The 17,757-nt window shown below is 45.9% G+C and overlaps 1 protein-coding gene across 1 annotated transcript; it reads left to right on the forward strand.

Annotated features, from left to right (window-relative positions):
* The first annotated feature begins 601 nt into the window (after positions 1 to 601).
* On the forward strand, positions 602 to 17,203 carry LOC135399246 (uncharacterized). Its single transcript, XM_064631070.1, has 14 exons — positions 602 to 736; positions 4,531 to 4,691; positions 4,800 to 4,892; positions 5,270 to 5,408; positions 5,551 to 5,592; positions 8,101 to 8,231; positions 8,556 to 8,624; positions 9,652 to 9,785; positions 11,688 to 11,737; positions 14,399 to 14,510; positions 14,589 to 14,744; positions 15,349 to 15,493; positions 15,576 to 15,686; positions 17,021 to 17,203. Exons 1-14 carry the CDS (start codon positions 691 to 693, stop codon positions 17,093 to 17,095), a joined length of 1,464 nt encoding a protein of 487 aa, XP_064487140.1. The 5' UTR covers positions 602 to 690; the 3' UTR covers positions 17,096 to 17,203.
* The last annotated feature ends 554 nt before the right edge of the window (positions 17,204 to 17,757 follow it).

A 17,757-nucleotide genomic window follows, 5' to 3' on the forward strand; every position in this document is an offset into this window, starting at 1 on the left:
CTGGGGGGGGGGGGGAGCGTCTGGATAAACCACTGACTCTTCCTCGTCCGTTGCCGGAGGTTAATGAGGCATTTGCTCCCGTAGTTAGGTCCAGACTAGGTCCGGTTAATTTTGGCGATATTGGTCCACATTCGACAAAAAAAAAAAAAAAAAAAAGAAAGAAGAAGAGAGAGTTGTTCTGTCGTCTCAATAGTACTTTCGTTCGCAACTTATGGTTATTAGTGTTGTCATTTGCGATATCTGTACATACCATTGCAGGGGTGGATCCAGGACTTTTCTGAGATGGGGGTCCAGCCTTAGCAAGCAAGGTAGATACACGATCTAGGTCAATTAAACTCGATGTGAAGACAGAAATTGAGGAGGGGGTCAGGATTCCTGACCCTCTAGATCAGCCCTTGCATTGTATACTCTATTATATATTTTTATTATTTCTTGCTTTGTACATTTCATTCTGCGTTGCAAATATCACCAGCCAATCGATCGCGCGTAAATACATTTTCTCTATCTGGAGCTAATTGTCATTGTATTAACCGAGAATGTCGTAACATCATTCAGCACTAAATGTTAGACAGCTGCACACGCTACTTGACGGACACAGAATGGTGTATAACGGGTCTGTGTTTCTGGTCAATTTGTATGAACACAACGAGCCTCAGGGAGTGCGCGTGAACTAGATGAAAAGCTAGCAACATGTTTTGGCTAACTGTTGCCGTAGTGCTGGGCACAAGCTCTGCAAGTAAGTGGTTTTCTGCCTTCGTAATGTCCCGGAAACTCAGAGCAATCTGACTTGACAAACCGATTTAGAGAATACGTGATTGACTTTTCGTGAATAGACGTCCGACAAGTGCCCATGTCTGAAGATTACAAAGTGTGGATTTTCATGCAAATGCGTGTTTTTTTTTGTTTTTTTTTTCTACTATAGTTTCACATTTGGGCGCTTTTGGTCTTGGTTTTCGGACACATTAGGACAACAACAACAACAATAGATGATGACGATGATATGGGGTGACCGATTTTAGGAGGGCCCTATTGGTGCCTATATAAATGCATGTTCGGCACGTTGTGGTATATTTCGCACGAAAATGCACGCATAGTGCATATTTTGCCAGAATTACAGGTGGCGAGAACACCAGCACAGCAAGAGCCGCCTTCTTTTTGTCCTGGAAGGACTTGCTGGTCCCGTTAAGGGGGCACTAAAATGCAAAAACAAGTTCACTTCAAATTGCGTTACACGCTATGTTAATTTCGTAATTGTTATCATAATTCAAAACTTTGATTCGATTACGGAACTAAAATCGAAATTATACAGGGGGTCTTCCTTGCTTCGGCGCTAGGCGGTGAACGTCATTTCAGCTCGTGCATCCGTGTTTTTAGTCTATGCTGCGCGTGCCACACCATGGAGCAGTCCCGGTGAAAAACATAGTGCGCGTTGCGAAGCGAGCTGGCGTCGCTGTCCGAAGGACATGAAGATAAACGTTGTCAGTGGAACATTCGCGAGAACTGTTGTGGGCTACAATTCAGTGAATCGGTATTGAAAAATGCAGCAGTACGCATCATGCCGCGCATTTACGGAACACGATCGGACCCGTCCCAAATCCACACTGCCACTATAGGTAAGCGCACGCTTCTCCTGCTGTCTCATTGGATGCAGCCAATCTTTGCCCCCTGAGGATTCCATTCGTTGCTGCCAAAGACGGCTGTGTTTTCATTGCGTTTTTCTTCTAAACGGTAGCGCTGTGTGAACGAATTTTGCTTTGCATTGTGCTAATTGAAACACGAGCTTTCATTTGAGAGCAAGTTGTTTTTGCATTTTAGTGCCCCTTTAAAGGAGGTAAGAACTCCTATCTGCGTGTATTTAGTTATGGGTGTAATAGGTGTGATATTGTTCTTCTGCGCTTCGTAATTCTATTTACAATTTATTGTTCAATGCTTCTCCTTCACAACGTGTGCAGCATTAATACAAAAACGCACTTTTTTTCCGTAATGGCATATGGGCGAGTAGACGCAACCGCCATCCAGATACCTCTATCCATTGTTACGTCATCTGAAGAATTGTAGCACCCAATCAGACGCCAACGCGGAGGTACACATAACCTTCTGATTTACACTCTTAAAAATGAACTTCACCACACTGCACGCTCCTATAGCCAACCATCATCCCGAATGACAACGTTCTCGTCCCTGTTTTGTTGAAAACTGGAGGCGGAGCCGATTTTGTAGAGATAATGCAGTACATAATTATGGCTCCACATAATACGCTCTGCCTCCCGTAATCAACAAATCAGGAGCGAAAACGTTGTCATTGGGGATGATGGTTGGCTAGCAGCGTGCTATATGTAATGAAGATACGGACATATCAGATTTATCTATACAAAAGGTGTCACAGCCAACAAGTTCAAATTGCCGTTTGGAGCCGACACAGTCGGCGGGCTAGCTTGATACAGTTCATGGCCCCTTTAAGGCTTCGGTCCTCTTGCGCGAAAATCTCGCTTAAAAGAAAACGTATATATGTATATATATAGGTCCAAGTATATTAATGTCCAAGCACGAAAGTGGGGAAGCACAGCGGACGTCTGCTTTTACCCCACTGTGCTATGTGTGATTATTAGAGCTGGGATTAGCGGGGGGAAAAAAAAGAAAGAAAAGAAAAGTACTAAAATCGGAACACCTTCCGGGACAGCCTCCCACCTGCTTTTATTAGATTTAGATTCTTTTAACTTGTTTTGCATCACCGCAACTCACAGTCTATTCTAGTACGTCGAAGGATGTGGTCAGGAACATTTCAAGCGTCTTTTTTGCTTAGGCTATGCCTTTTCTCCACTACCCGACTTTCCCTGACTCGCTTGCTTCTTGTTTCTTTCTCTTGTAAAGTTGTGAACCCACATGCTCTTGAATCTTGTTTCGATTATCCCCTCCCTTGTTGAGGTAATTCAGGAACTTCATACAGTATCCGTATGCATACAAAAACCAAGTTGCCTACAGGCGTGTCTGCTAAATAACCGGACACTTTTAGAGAAAGTCTGGACATCCGGGACGGTATGTAATCCTCCGGGACAGTCAGCACAAATTTGGGACAATTCGGGACAACGTAGTTGATAGATGACCAGATACAAACCGCTTGGTATATGCATTCTCGTAGCTGTCACTATTACCCGGACACTTTTCAAAATCGGGACATGTCCCGAAAATCCCAGCTCTAGTGATTATACTTGTTGTGCAAGCCCTCTTTGCCGTGTGCTCTTGAACGACGATATTTTGCCGATGATGCTAATAAAATGCCCCAACTTTTTCGAATATGCATTCGATGCACTGCTTTCTTACGAAGAACGAGGGAAAGCATTATAGTATATATATTCGGTGTTTTTACTGCACATTTAAAAGATATTTAGTGCATAGCTGCATGCGTATTTCGGGAGTTTTTAATGTATATTTATCCACACTCTGGTTCTGGTTATCACGTATGATCCTCTCTGCATATATGACTCGCTGACCAACACACTTAGAACATTCAGTCGTTTCGTGTCACGTTTTCACATTCGTGCACATTTGAACGTCACCAAATTTACCGTCGGAGCTTTCTGAGTGTATCCGAAGATACGCAAGTGACTGATCTCCTCCGCATAGCCACTGGCCTTTCGCCTCTCGCATGCAGTTGTGTTAAATGTCACGAAAAGACATACATCTCGCTCTTCTGACAAACAGGAATGATAACAGTATCATTCTGTGCAATGGCTAGCCTTCAGTGTGTTATGTGCTGCGTTATGTGAAATTCTATTTTACGCAATCTCCTATACCTATATTAATTTACATTCATTCATCATCATCTATTATTGTTGTTGGTGGTGTTGTTTTCACTTAAGAAAAAAAAAATCTTCTTTGGAACAGCACCGCAAACGATACTGCCCCGACGACTGTTTTACAGGACGCGCATTCCACGCATATTTTTCCGCGCATCCACCTCGTGTATGAGATGATTGGATGGATGGATGCGCGATGGGCCAATAAGTCATGAAACTGAGGACGAGAACCAGGTCTTGCTCAACGACCCATCTAACACTTTGCTCTTGCCGACGAACTCATGCACCCTCTACGCATCTCCGCTCTTCATCCTCTATCCTCCATTCGCCTTTCTCTCTCTCTCTTTTTTGCTATAGTCGTGACGACGCCCACTTCTGTGTGGCCAACAACGGCGAGCCGATCCTCCCATTAACCCCCAGGTCATGAAACTGAGCTCGCTTCGGCGGAAAACATGCGAACCATACGGTGACACTCATACCAAGGTGCAATAATGACGTCGATTAATTACCTAAGAAATTTGAGGTGAACGCAGAAGGATTACAATGAAGCCTGAAATGTTGATTAGGAACAATTGGGGGGGGCGGGGGGGGGGCGTAAGCCCCCTTGGGACCGTATCTCCAAGAGGTGGTGGACCAGGAGGATATGTCCAGGACAGTGATCCTGGGCATCTGGTCCGCATCTTGCTCCGCTTCTGGACACGCCTAATAAAAAGTGTATCCATTTTGACCGCAGTAGAGATCAAGGACACTCTTGTATATCCGAAGTTGATAGAAAGTCGATCTGACACTGGAGAGCACGTGCTGAAGCTGACGGACACACTGACGTTAAACCTTCGTCCCAGCAACGTCCTAGCAGATAACATAGAATATGCAGAGGACGATCTGGTGGAAGAGGTAAGCTCGTTCGTGTAAAAGATCGTAGCTTTATTAGAGGGCTCAGGAAATAAACATTACTGTCTGTCAGTGTTTTACGTAATGCATCTTCTTCATGGTGTCATACAGATGGATACGGAAAATCTCAGGAAGAACTTACTCGTGGATCCTCGACAGATGTCGTCTGTGCTGCTTCATGACACCGAGGGAGGCCTCAAAGTGGTAGGTGGTATCGTTACAGCCTACAGCCAGCGCACGTTACGGTTTTGAAAGTGCTGGTGCAGTTGGAACAAGCCGCTCTAGCTACATACATGTATAGTAAAGTCGGACCAAGAATAAATTAAATGCGTGAACCTATCGTGCCGCCATGGGATAGCTGGTGACTAAGGGAAATACTGAGGGAAGCGCCTTGGGACGAGAGGCTGTTCTTCATCGGGGTATCTCTGAACGCGAACAGTCTCTGTTCAAAATATCGGCGACTCTCGTCCTGAGCCTCTTCTTTTAACATCTCCTCACCGGTTTGCTAAATTTTCTACCTCTCTAAGCTGGTGAGATACAGTGTTCTCATTGGCAAAAACCCATGACTTGTTCCTCGACAGGAAGGCATCCTGCACAACTCCTATTTCATTCGACCCACACGGCTAGCTGCCCGTTCCTCTGATGGACAGGACGCCCACTTAATATCCAGAATATCCGGGACAAGCACACTTCTACCCAATTACGCCAGCGAAATTCCTGGTAATGAACCCGTAATGTGGCATAACTCGCTATCCCTGTATATAATAATAATCCGAGGCTTTATGTCCTGAGACAACAGTGATACTACTGTGACGCAGCGACGTCATATAGATTACAAATGCAATGCTTATGATCGTTTCAGAAAACTATGAGTCTGTTCCTGACATCGAGAGTCGGACATCAGGTGAGCGTCATGTGACGTCACGCATTAATTATATTGCATTATTCAAGCGTCGCGCAACCCGCGAGTCGGAGTCGTGACGTATGAGGGTCATCGTACGTCATCGACTCCAGCGACCAGCGCCGAGAAGGGAGTCGCCGGGAGTCGATTCTCGAGCACCTCTAGAGTTGAATCCTTCAATTTTAGAGCGGGAGTCACTGTCACGGGGATGACGTCATGACAGCCGCGCCGCGACATTTTTGCGCGCCAAGAGTGGACTCTCGCGACTCTATCGAGTTGCTCGAGTCCAATAAACGGACACAATCGATGTGTCTCGTCTATGAGTATCCCTCAAGGCATTAAACAGTATCACATCACATCATTGCCCATCGCTTAACATCGTAGGGGGACGCCGACGAATTATCGAAAGGGACAACCAAACGGAGAGTTTTCTCGACGGCACAACGCTATACGCGGTAGACATCATTGACAGAGAACAGTACATAGGCGTTCTTCACTCATAGCTGGGCGAACTCACTCATGAAGGCCCTCATGAGTGCCCCTCACCCTCACCTCACGCCTTTGAGGTGAGGGTGAGTGAGGGCAAGCCCGCGATCAGGCCATCCGTGAATGCACTTATGAGGTTCTTACCCTCATGAGGTCTCCTGTGAGTGCACTCATGAGGTCTTACCGTCACGAAGTCTCCCGTGAGTGCACTCATGAGGTTTTGCCCCTCATGAGACCTCCCGTGAGTGCACTCATGAGGTCTGAGGGGCGCCAGGTCTGTGTGAGTGAAGTCACTGGTGAGCCTTGATGGGTGTGAGGTCAGTATGAGTGCATTCAGCAATGAAGTCAAATGACGCTTACGAGACATGGGCAAATTATGAATGCACTAGTGATATGGTTTCAGCGACCCAACTACATGCAGTGTGCACTTTAAAGGGCTGGTGTGCCGTTTTTAGCAATTTCGTCTGCGTTGTGCTGGGAACACAGCCAAGAGTCCTGAGCTGACAGATTAGTTGGGGATATTGTTTCAGCGACCCAGCTGCCGCCAGGGTGCACTTTAAAGGGCTGGTGTGCCCGTTTTGAGCAATTTCGTCTTCGTCGCGCTGGGAACACAGCCACGTGTTCTGCGCTGACTGATTATTTGGTGACATGGTTCCAGCGACCCAACTACAGGCACGGTGCACTTTAAAGGGCTAGTGTGCACGTTTTTATTAATTTCGTCTTTAAAGCCCTTTAAAGTGCACCCTGCCGATAGTTGCGTCGTTGGAACCATATCACGAAGTAATCAGTCAGCTCAGGAGGCTTTCTTGTGTTTTGTTTTGCAATAAACCTATATTCCCCCCCCCCCCATATCACGAAGCAATCAGTCAGCTCAGGCGGCTTTCTTGTGTTCCCAGCGCGACGTAGACGAAATTGCTATAAACTGGCACACCAGCCCTTTAAAATGCACCCTGCTGGTAGTTGGGTCACTGCAACCACATCAGCAAGTAATCAGTCAGCTCAGGACGCTTTGCTGTGTTCCCAGCGCGACGTAGACGAAATTCTAAATGCGTGCACACCAGCCCTTTAAAGTGCACAGCCGGTAGTTGTGTCGCTGGAACAATATCATCAATGGCTTCATAATTTGCGCACGTCTAGTTGCCTCATTTGACCTCATTTCTGAATGCCCTCATACTGACCTCACACCCCACAGGCCTCACCAGTGACTTCACTCACACAGACCTGGCGCCCCTCAGACCTCATGAGTGCACTCACGGGAGACCTTATGAGGGTAAGACGCTCATGGGTGAGGGCTTGCGTTTGTGAGTGCCGTGGGTGTGAGGGCATGTGCCCGTGAGGGCCGTGAGGGTGAGGGCGAGTGAGGGCATTTTCCCGGCCGTGAGGGTGAGGGCGAGTGAGGGCATGTACGCGTGAGGGCCGTGAGGGCGAGGGCGAGTGAGGTTTCACCAAAATGCCCACCTATGTCTTCACTACGATTGCCAAGAAATGCGGAACTCAGGGAGGCGAAAGGGAGAAGTAGAACGAATTTTTAGCAGTGTTTGTTTGGTGAGGTGCAGAGCAAGTTGTTCTGCGCTCTTCATCAACGCCCTTCAACAAGCGAAATTTGTCGATTTACAGGTGGAAAATGACTGAAGAAGAATCTCGTTTCTGCAACTCTTATAATATCAATCACCAGAAATCGCGAAAATGATTTTGAGAATGATTCCCAACTTCAGGGCACCTATTCCATGGTTTTGAACTACATATGCCAATTTTGACAATTTTTGGCGCAGCGTTCTCGTTCTTTCAGGTCGCGCAATGGATAAAAACAGAGCGGCAGATGCAAATGGTAGTCGCAACAGGGGAAGTATGGCTAAGCTATCGCAACCGTGCCTGTATATTGCTACGAATTTCGTGACTACGAACACTATAAAAATGGCACTGCCATATAATATTTCAGTGAGGGAGAAACCGTCATCCGTGATCATGAGAAGCAAATGGGGGTGGCAATATTACGTGTACGTATATCTCTTTAAATGCTTCCAGATTGCAAGGAAGGAGAAGAGCCACCTGAGGACATCACCTTTGAAGTGTACGTCATATCGGACAAAGAACACCAGAAATACTTTCCCAAGCGAAGGTGTCTCATCATGTACACTGCTCTGTTGTTCAACAGTGTAAGTATAACATTCCTTTTTGTATTGACATACTAGCCAGTCTCCTTTCGGAGAATTAGGGCACAGAGGAGGGATTCAACTGAGTTACGTCACAGAGGAAAAAATAAATAAATAAATAAAGAGGCGCGTTTTAGCGAGGTAAGGATGGGCACTTTTTAGTGCACCCTTTTCGTGACACTTGTGCAGCGATGTCGATTGTCACAAAATGCGGCAACGACAAACGTGACAACGAAAATGCGTAAAAATGTTAATGAAACGTTGTAGAAATGTTTGTTGGGCGGGGAGAGCAAACGGCGTATACACGCATTTCTTTCTTCACTTCAGGTGAACTACTATTTGAGAAGCATGACGAAACCAAGAGTGCAACTTCGTATTACCGGGGTTCGCAGGATTGTAAGTAGGACAGCCCAGGACATCAAACTATAAAATCCCAAGCCTAAGAAGAGCTTTTGAGTATATTGGACGGCAAAAAGGAGACTAAACCGGATATGCGGTATACGGTTGCAGAGAGAGAGCCGAGCAAAGACAAAAGAAAGCTGAATCAAAATTAGCGTTGAACGGAAAGAAATGTGTTGCAGTTTCTGCATTCTTAACGATTTGCTTTGTTTGCGTGGTGAAATATGAGGTCCTGCGGTACGGGAAAGCGAGCCTTTATCGCAGCCCGCAAGAAAACGCGCAATATCACGGTGTGCGTTTTTAAAGTAACGGCCTCATGTACGTAAAGGCAAGTCGTGCACGATGTAATTCGAACTGTGATTTCGAACACCGTAGTCGTCACAATTGCCATAGCTAATATAAAGACAAGCTTGCGGCAAACCCTTCTTCAATAATATGTTGATCTTGGTCTTCGTAAACAAATTAATACCCGATAAAGAGCACAGGCCATTTTTTTATGCCCAAAATCCCAATTGGCGGCGTGGCTATCGGTACCGCCAGGTACCTTTTCGCCAGCTGTATCCAGCTTCGAACGTATACTCATATCAACTAAAGACTGGGCGCCATTCCCTTACCACAATCACTATTATTTTCAGCCATTGTTGAATTCGTATCAGTGACCGACATTACAACACATTTAATTACGTTATGTAATTATTGTTCAAATGATTACGCTGTCAAAGTGGTTTTGTTGCCGAATGCTGCTGCTGTTTTGCTGCTTAAAGAATCGTCCGCTTGATTGCGAAATATTGGAACGCTACTGTCAGACCGACACAAAGCAGCCCAGAGAATTATTCCCGGAAGTTTCCCGGCGCTTTCCCGGATTACTATTGAGACGTACTGCTATGTGAAATGAAGATTTAATGCAGCATTGATTACTCGGCTGTCAAACAGTGCACGGAGTTAGATTGATTGCTGCTGCAAAACCTTATTCTCTCTGGGAGGTTAATAAGATTTATGACGCTAAGTACTTTTTCAAATGCAGCGAGGCCGAGAGAGCAACTATCTCAAGACAGTAGACGCTGCGCTTGACGGAAATGTGACTCTACACACTTTGAAAGAGCGCTCAAAGACGCTGAATCTCGGCAGGAAGGCAGACCTTGCATTGTTGCTTACTGGGTACGCTAATTTCTGTATCAGCCCCGAAATACTGTTACTTCATCGCGTGTGCATCTACAGCTTGGAAAACAGTGCATTGACACATATGATAACGATGATAGTAGAAAGAAAAAAACGTAGGCAGATTTAAGACCCACTTAGCGTGAGAACGGCCCGTTCCAGAGTGATTATGTATACGACCACCAGTAAAATCTTAAAACAAGTGTCTCGATTCGCATGATCTTAAAGGAGCAGTGGAGTTCGCACTCCATATTATTTATTGATTTAATATTATTAATATTATTATTTCATTTTTGGCTGCGGCAGGTTGTGTAAAATGTTACATGGACTCTCGCTCAAGAACCGATTGTAGCGGACCTCTCTAGTGCGAGAGAGGGAGAGAGAGAGTACTTTGACCTGCACACCCTCTAGAACCCACTCAACTCCTTCAGAGAACCGGCAAGTTATGTTGACGCCACTCCGTTACGCATTAGTCTCCCGACTTTCTTGACTGAGAGGCGATCGATCTCCACATAAGGCTGCTTGATTGTATGAATGAATCGGGGTTTCGAAACAGTGCTATATGCCATCTCACTGCTCCTTTAAGAAAATATGTGAAAGAAGGTTAACAGAAGTGTGAAAATATACCAATTATTCATACCATATACGTTCTCCTAGAAACCATTATTTGTCAAAGCGACTTATGAACGACGAATCCGTCGATGTGCCGCTCTTGAGCCATTGATTGGATACGGTGTCAAAATAAGAAAGATAACATCATTAGACAAGTGTACAGATCCTCATGCGTTACTGTAGTTTAGTAGTCTACGGTCACACCTTCGCTCTTAAAACAGAACTTCACCGCATGACACGCTCCTAGTCCACTAAGCTCCCGAATAACGTCGTTATCAACCCTGATTTGTCGAAAACGGGAATGTCTTTTTGGAACTCTTATGCAGGTATCTTAATTTCACTGAAGTGTGTACGACTCGCGCTTTTCACAAATTAGGAGCGATGTTCGGTGAAGCACTGTTTAACTTGAGTGTTTCCGTACGGCCTCCGTCAGACCTAACCGTAACGCACGAGCGCGTCGTTCGCGCGGTGGAGCATTGTTTGCTGGGTTTGAGGCTAGGTCGCATTCCGTATGCGGCACAGTGAGTGTGAGCGCAATGCAGAGACTGATTGTAGGTGTGATATCGCCCAACCGAACATGCCGAGCCGCTGTATGTCGCAGGCGGCGTATCTCTGAACCCAGTCTTAGACCTATGTCGCGGACGCAGTCTCAAACCAGAGGATAACGTTCCGCGGCGCTGGCGTCTTCGCCGTCGAGGCTCTCGCGCGTTACAGTTAAGTCTGACATCAGGTGTACGTTCAGTCTTCTTATATCATCATTATCATTCCTCTCATACTATACTTCGAAACAGGGCAACTCCTGCATGTTAACTCCGTCCACAGATCGAAAGACGTCTGTGATTGGCGTATGCGGGCGCACCACGCCTCCGAGTCACAACGTAGTGCGCCCGCATTCTTCAAACTGTTCCCTGTAACATGACATGACCATGTTGCGAAAACACCAGTCGGCGAAGTCGTACCTAGTTATCACATTACATGCCTTTAAAGGAAACACGCGACATATTCGTGACTTGTAAGACACGCGAATCGGCTTCGTCGTCTGCTTGGCGTCCGCCACCTGCTCGTATGCCCCACCCTCGATGTGCGGACTACATTCTCGCTGGCGTAGATTCACCTCTGTGACTGCAGCCCCTGAGTTGTCTCGGAGTATAGACCCAACGGCAGCGAGGTAGCGTTCTGCTCCTGGAGGAGATTTTCCCCACATCATCATCATCATCATCATTTAGTGTTTATTGTCTCAAGGAAGCTGCATCTATGCCATACTCTCACTTACTCATCTTTGCTTTTTAGGCGAAACATCGCACCTGATGAAAAAAGGAAGAATCAGGACTACCTACACGGTACGTGGTGTCTAAACTGGACATAACTCCGATTATCCGTTGCAAAAGTTGTGTTCTACACTGTTAACACAGCACTTCACCACATAAACAGCCGTCGTTCAGAATGATATCATTCTGTATGCTGATTAGTCGAAAATGGGATGGATAGGCCTTTTCTGGACACTTTGCCCAACGACCCTAATAGCCCTTTGCGCTCCCCGACGGACTCACGCAAACTCTACACATCTCCACCCTTCATCCTCCATACTTTTTTCTTTTGCTATAGTCGTGACGATGCCTATACTTCTGTGTGGCCAACAACGGCGAGCCGCTTCACTCATTACCACCCCCACCCCCCGCTCTGGACACTTTGCAGTTTGCTAAATGTGTCCAAATTAGGCCGCCTTGCCATTTGTCACCGAAAATTTGTCGGCTACGAACATGTTGCGACGCTGAGCAGATGGCCATCGCGACTCCCACGCGCGTCACAGAGTTACGTACACCTGAATATAAATTTCTAGAATGGTAATCAGAAAGAGTGAAAGTGATTCTACAGGGTTAGTCTAGCAAACGTTACATGTTTCTACTGCATCGTAAAAATAGAAGACCGGGTTTAGCCAACCCCAAACTTCGCAAACTGGTAGCCAATTGTCAGAAGTTTTGTTGGATTTTTTTGTGAGCGTTATGGTCCTGTAGAAGAAAAATTAAAAATCAAGCAAAATCTCACTCTATGCATTTTCTATGGCCTATCTCACTCAAAAGCCGCCATTTTCTCCTATGTGCGCTTCATTTTCATTTCACCACACACAAGTGGCGCCAACATACAGAAGAAGAGGATTGGTGCATAACGTCAGAATGGGCATGTCACATCGTTGTAGGCAGCGCCTCCTGTGTGAGGTGATGTGAATGTGAAGGAGACACAAGAAAAAATGGCGGTGTTTGCGTGAGATAGGTCATTGAAAATGCATGGGGCAAGATTTAATTTTCCTTCTACATGACCATAGTGCTTAGAAAAAAATCCAATAAAGCTTCAGACAAATGGCTATTAGTATTCACGTTCGTGGTAGGCTAAACCCCGTCTTCTATTTTTACGATGCAATTGAAATGTGTAACGTTTGCTAGGCTAACTCTGTAGAGCGCCCGCAGATCAAGGATCCCTCAGGCGCGCGATCTCTAAGTTCGCCAATCATTGTGCTTCCTAAAAAAAAAAAAAAAAAAAAAAAAAACGAGAGCAAAAATCTCTGCCCAATTGCGTTTTGTGTTCCTGTCTCTATCGTTACACCAGCTTGCTTGCGTTTTAATTCCCGGTTTATCATGATATTCGTCGTAATATCAGCCCGTCCCAGCCAAAAAGGGGTCAAAATGTGGAGGGGCCTTCCGGTGCTTCTTTGAAGGGGCATTAAAGAGTCAAAATTTCCCGTCTTGGAATAAAAGATCCCGTTACCTAGACACCAACACAAAAGGAACGGAATTCAACGGTTGCGTCGTTCGTGGTTGATACGCGAACGAAGCAGTAATTTACGCTTTCGTTCTTCTCTCCTTCTCAAGAAGAGCGCCAATGGCGGAGCGGCCTGTTATTGGTCTCCTCAAACGATTCGTCAAATTGGTGATGGTGGTGGTGGTGGTAGTAGTGCTGAAAGAGCTCGACGTTGTCGGCCTCACAGAGGTGGGCAACGTCACGACTCAAGCTCTGGGGGGAATGTGCGTCCTGGGCCGACTTCTAAGGGAACTGTGCCGACATCATGGCGGGAGACCAGTGAGAGGCCGCTACAAACGACACTCAACGGATGAATCTCGTTCCTTTTGTATTGCTCTCTAGGAAACGGAATGTTCTGCAAGAAGCAGTTTTTGCACTTTAGTGCCCCTTTAAAGAGACAAGAAAGTGCAATATTTAGCGTTGCTCGAAATCCTGCTTCGTTCATCAATCGACCAATCTAGAAGGAGCCAACAAGCACAATATTTTCGCCGTGCGACATCTCCTCACTGCGCAATTAAATTTGCACAAAACGGCTTGGAAAATGAACCATGAGCGGTGTAACGTCACCTTGGATATCAGGCCTGAACTCCCCTTGTGACGTAATCAGGTTCGTGTGACGCAGCATCACAGCAGCAGCAAGGTCTCACCACTCCTACCGAAAATCGTCTGCTATACGGACACGACGCGGCGCTACTTGCCGCGGACTCTCCACGTCACAGAGTGACGTCAACAGCCGGCTCTCTGAAGGAGGAGAGGGTCTTCTAGAGGACGACGTGCAGATCAAATAACTCTCTTTCGTTCGCTACATGTCGGCTATAGGGTAATGGTTCTTCAGGAGCGCATATTGCTTATTGCATAATATGCCCCAGCCAATAACATATGCAGTTGGAAGCAGTATCCGCGTCCTAGCCGCTCTTTGTTTTTTGCGCATTGAAATTTCGCACGTGGGCTCTCCTACACTGTTGCTTTTGGTGCTAAGTTTTGTGGTGATGTTTGCATCTATTCCGTTTCATAGATTTGTGTAGTTTCCCTTTCTTCTTTTCCCTTCTTTTCCTTTTCCCTTTCTGAATAACGCGCCCTGGAGTAGCCAGTCCCGGGTGGCTTGGGACTAACATCTCCATTTTACAAATCAATCAATCAATCAATCAATCAATCCGCGTCCTAGCTCAAGGACCGCGGAAATATCTCAAAACCACCTTTTGCAGGCCTAGCATTTGCAAATGGACTCTGCACAGAGAACTTTGTGGCCGTCTCGACAGACAACCCACCAGGATTCTACAGGGGAACGGCACCGGCCTTTCGCGTTCTCGGATTCTTGTAAGTTCTCAGATGCCTTCGCACATCGATTCAATCTTTATCTACTGCCTCTGTTTAGAGCATGGCCGTTTAATGTAGGTTAGGATCTCGACCAAAGGGCGGAAAGAATCCTGCGAAGGGGAAGACAGACGCATGTTCGCGCACCGAGAGCGACAAAGTGATTTTTGCCAACTACACGAGAGCGACTTACAAATTCTCCAAATGCAATGAAAAGCTCGTCAGGGAGACAATAAAGTACGTATCATGCTACTCGCTTGCCTACGTAATAAGTATGAACGGTATGTGCGGAGAGAATATTAGATGCGCGAAATGAAATACGCGTTGACGTATTTACTCAAGAGTACTTTACGCAAGAGCGTTTTGGGCTTGGAATTTTTCCTCGTCATGTTTTCTTCTTTTATTTCATATTTAGCTGGTCATCTGACAAGTGAGATGGAGTACCCTCATATATTCGAGGCCAGCCAGGCTCTTCCTTGTTTCCACCTATACCAAGAAATTAAGTGGCTAAGAAAAGTCGTTCAATGCAATGAAGGCCTTTTCGGAGCCAGAAAAGGGTTCCATTTCTGCGATAGAATGTCGGAAAATCGAGAAGAATGTCAATTGGATATACGCAGGCGCGTAGGCATGTAACTTTTAACCGGACTCCTATAGGAAATCGTCGGGACGTTTTGGGACACAGTGCCTTAGAAATACCCCCGTGCTACACTAACTATGCGTAACCTGTACTCGTGTGCGGCCCCGTAATGTCTGCTATCGATATTCAATGTTGTAGGTTGCTGTCATTGTGACTTCTCTAGATGAAATATCGATGTTTTTGTCTTTCGATCCTGAATTTCAGAGAAAAAGGATGTTCTTGCTGGGCCGTGAACACGAGATTAACTGTGGGGAGAAGTTATACGTACTACCCTGGACAAAACCTCACACGGGAGAAGTACTGCAAACGGAAGTTTGCACATGAAGCCACGAATGTGTACGTAGACCAGGTACGAAAACTGTCACTGAAATGACGTAGCGAGGGACGTTTTCGTTTCTCCTCTTATGCCAATTTTACACTTTGGCTTACAGAAAGATGCGGACAAGTGTAAGGTGACTTGCTGCCTCGGACAAACAGCGAATACAGCGCCTTCCTGTTATACAGCACCAGCTGTTGACGGCATGTCCTGTAAGGATAACAAGGTTAGTTGTAACCGCCATATATCGTAATAACGTGATCCCGAAAGTCGCTTCAGCCATCACTATAGAGAGAGCATTTCCAGGCACACGCCTTCTTGTCGGGAGACGTACAGATGACTGCCTTTCAATGTTCTAAGCACGAGTCAGGTCGAAGGGGACCCATTAGTACTATGTTAATGAATTTTTGTTCTTACAGTAACTTGATTACTTGTAATTAGTTACTGTACAGCTCTGGTGGTGACGCTTCTTCTAAACCCGACCATATCCCTCGCGAGTACCCCTCTTCCTATACAGGCACGCACCATCGCAGTCGGTCGATGACGTGAGGTAGTTGTCGGCGTGTGAAAGGCGATATAATTTCACGCCGGAACACATTAAAATGATGCTTGTTTCTACTGTCTTCGTCCTTTCAATAAGAAAACGCGTGCACGGTGCTTGTATACAATAAATAATAATAATAATAATAATTCGTGGCTTTATACGGCGCGAGACAACTGCGGTGATGAGCGACGCCACAGTGGTCGGGTCTATGGATTCGGGTCTCCACACAGGCACACCACATTTAACGTCCCTCGCGGAAGACGGCTTGTGTGAGCACACCAAGTTGCCACCGTCCTAGGCAGGGTTGGAACCCGCGATCTTGGAATCGGTGGACACGCTAACGACAATTCCAAAATAAAGAATTGTTGCCCATTCATTGCAAGAGAATTGCATAGAGAAAGAAGTTGGACCGACGAGGACGGATCAAAAAGTACCCAGACTAGGTTTATCTTTAAAAAAGAAAAATACTTTAAACCTAGAGTCACCATCGTGGTCGGTAGTACGAAATATTTTTTTGGAAATGTTATTTGGAAACAGCAAAGGGTGGCTGTCCTGCCACATTCGTTTGAATCCCAGGAAGACCCTAAAAGATTTTTCTTTCAACTGTATTCCGATTTTTTGAAAAAAGAAAAAAAACGCACAAAGGGGAGTCGCCCCGGTGACCCAAAACTTGTGGAAACCATCAAAATGCTGTTGAAAGGGAAAATATTTCAGGATGTTCGGAATTTTTTTAGTTGTCCTCGTGTGTTAAAACACACCAATCTTGAAAGTCCGTTCAAAAGCCCGTAAATCGGTAAGTCCTTAAAAGTCCGTAAAAATCACGTTCCACGTCACCTTCTGACGCCACCCACTCAAACGCTGCACCCCTGCACACTGCTGATCCCAAGAAGGCCGAAACAGCTGTTCAGTGCTGGTGTGGCGATGTTTGGGACTTACAAACAAATGCTCTATACGTGCAGCCGAAGAGCTTCGGCTACTTTTCTTCCCTAATCTTAAAAGGTGCTTCGTAATTTCAGATGTGCTTAGGAGGTAAATGTACATTACCTCCGCAAGGTTCTCGCACGCCAGGAAAGACAGAGCAGCCTCAGTGAGACGCAGGATCCGAATGCTGTCGTCATTTCATGCCATAAGCCAAACAACAAGCTCTACGACTTCTGCTGAGGATAAGCAGTCAGAAATAAAGAGGACGATCGATCCAATGCCGTTGCTTTACTGCCTGACTCGGTTCGACGAGGGGGAACTTATTCGTGTCTGTGAAGCGAAAGCAATGTGAAGAAATGAAGCTTCTGTTATAGCCGCGAGGTTTTACTCTACGGTAGTCTCGGTTCACATTTGGGGGACTTTTTCCTGCCGCATTATTGTGTCAGGTGCCAGTCAAGTAGTTACGGTCGCTCATATGAATTATGCACCGTGGGAAAATTTTCAGTTTTCAATCAATGACCTGCCATATTTTTTATTTAAAAAATAATATGATAACAATAATTGATCATAATGCGTGAATGAGGAAAATGATAACATTGCCTTTTTGTCGAGCATGTACCGTCGGCTGTGGCCTTGCTGGACAGTGAAGTTTCTTTATTCTTATTTTTTCCCTTCCTTTCCCCGTGAGACGCGAGATGGGCGATGGGCTACTACTTTCTTCTTCTCTTTCTTTCCTACCATTCATTTTCGCCTTCTATCTTTACTTTTTCGTTGTAAACAAATAGATGACATGTCATGCCTGACTTCAAGACGAGTACTCTTAGCGACATCG

Source organism: Ornithodoros turicata, chromosome 6 (assembly GCF_037126465.1).
Source record: "Ornithodoros turicata isolate Travis chromosome 6, ASM3712646v1, whole genome shotgun sequence".
Lineage (NCBI taxonomy): Eukaryota > Metazoa > Arthropoda > Arachnida > Ixodida > Argasidae > Ornithodoros > Ornithodoros turicata.

What these genes read in the sequence shown, in the direction of transcription:
- LOC135399246 (XM_064631070.1), top strand. Translation starts at nt 691, where the DNA reads ATGTTTTGGCTAACTGTTGCCGTAGTGCTGGGCACAAGCTCTGCAA. An exon ending in TTACCGGGGTTCGCAGGATT is followed by an intron (nt 8,625 to 9,651) that starts GTAAGTAGGACA and finishes TTTCAAATGCAG; the next exon opens with CGAGGCCGAGAGAGCAACTA. An exon ending in CTCGTCAGGGAGACAATAAA is followed by an intron (nt 14,745 to 15,348) that starts GTACGTATCATG and finishes CCTGAATTTCAG; the next exon opens with AGAAAAAGGATGTTCTTGCT.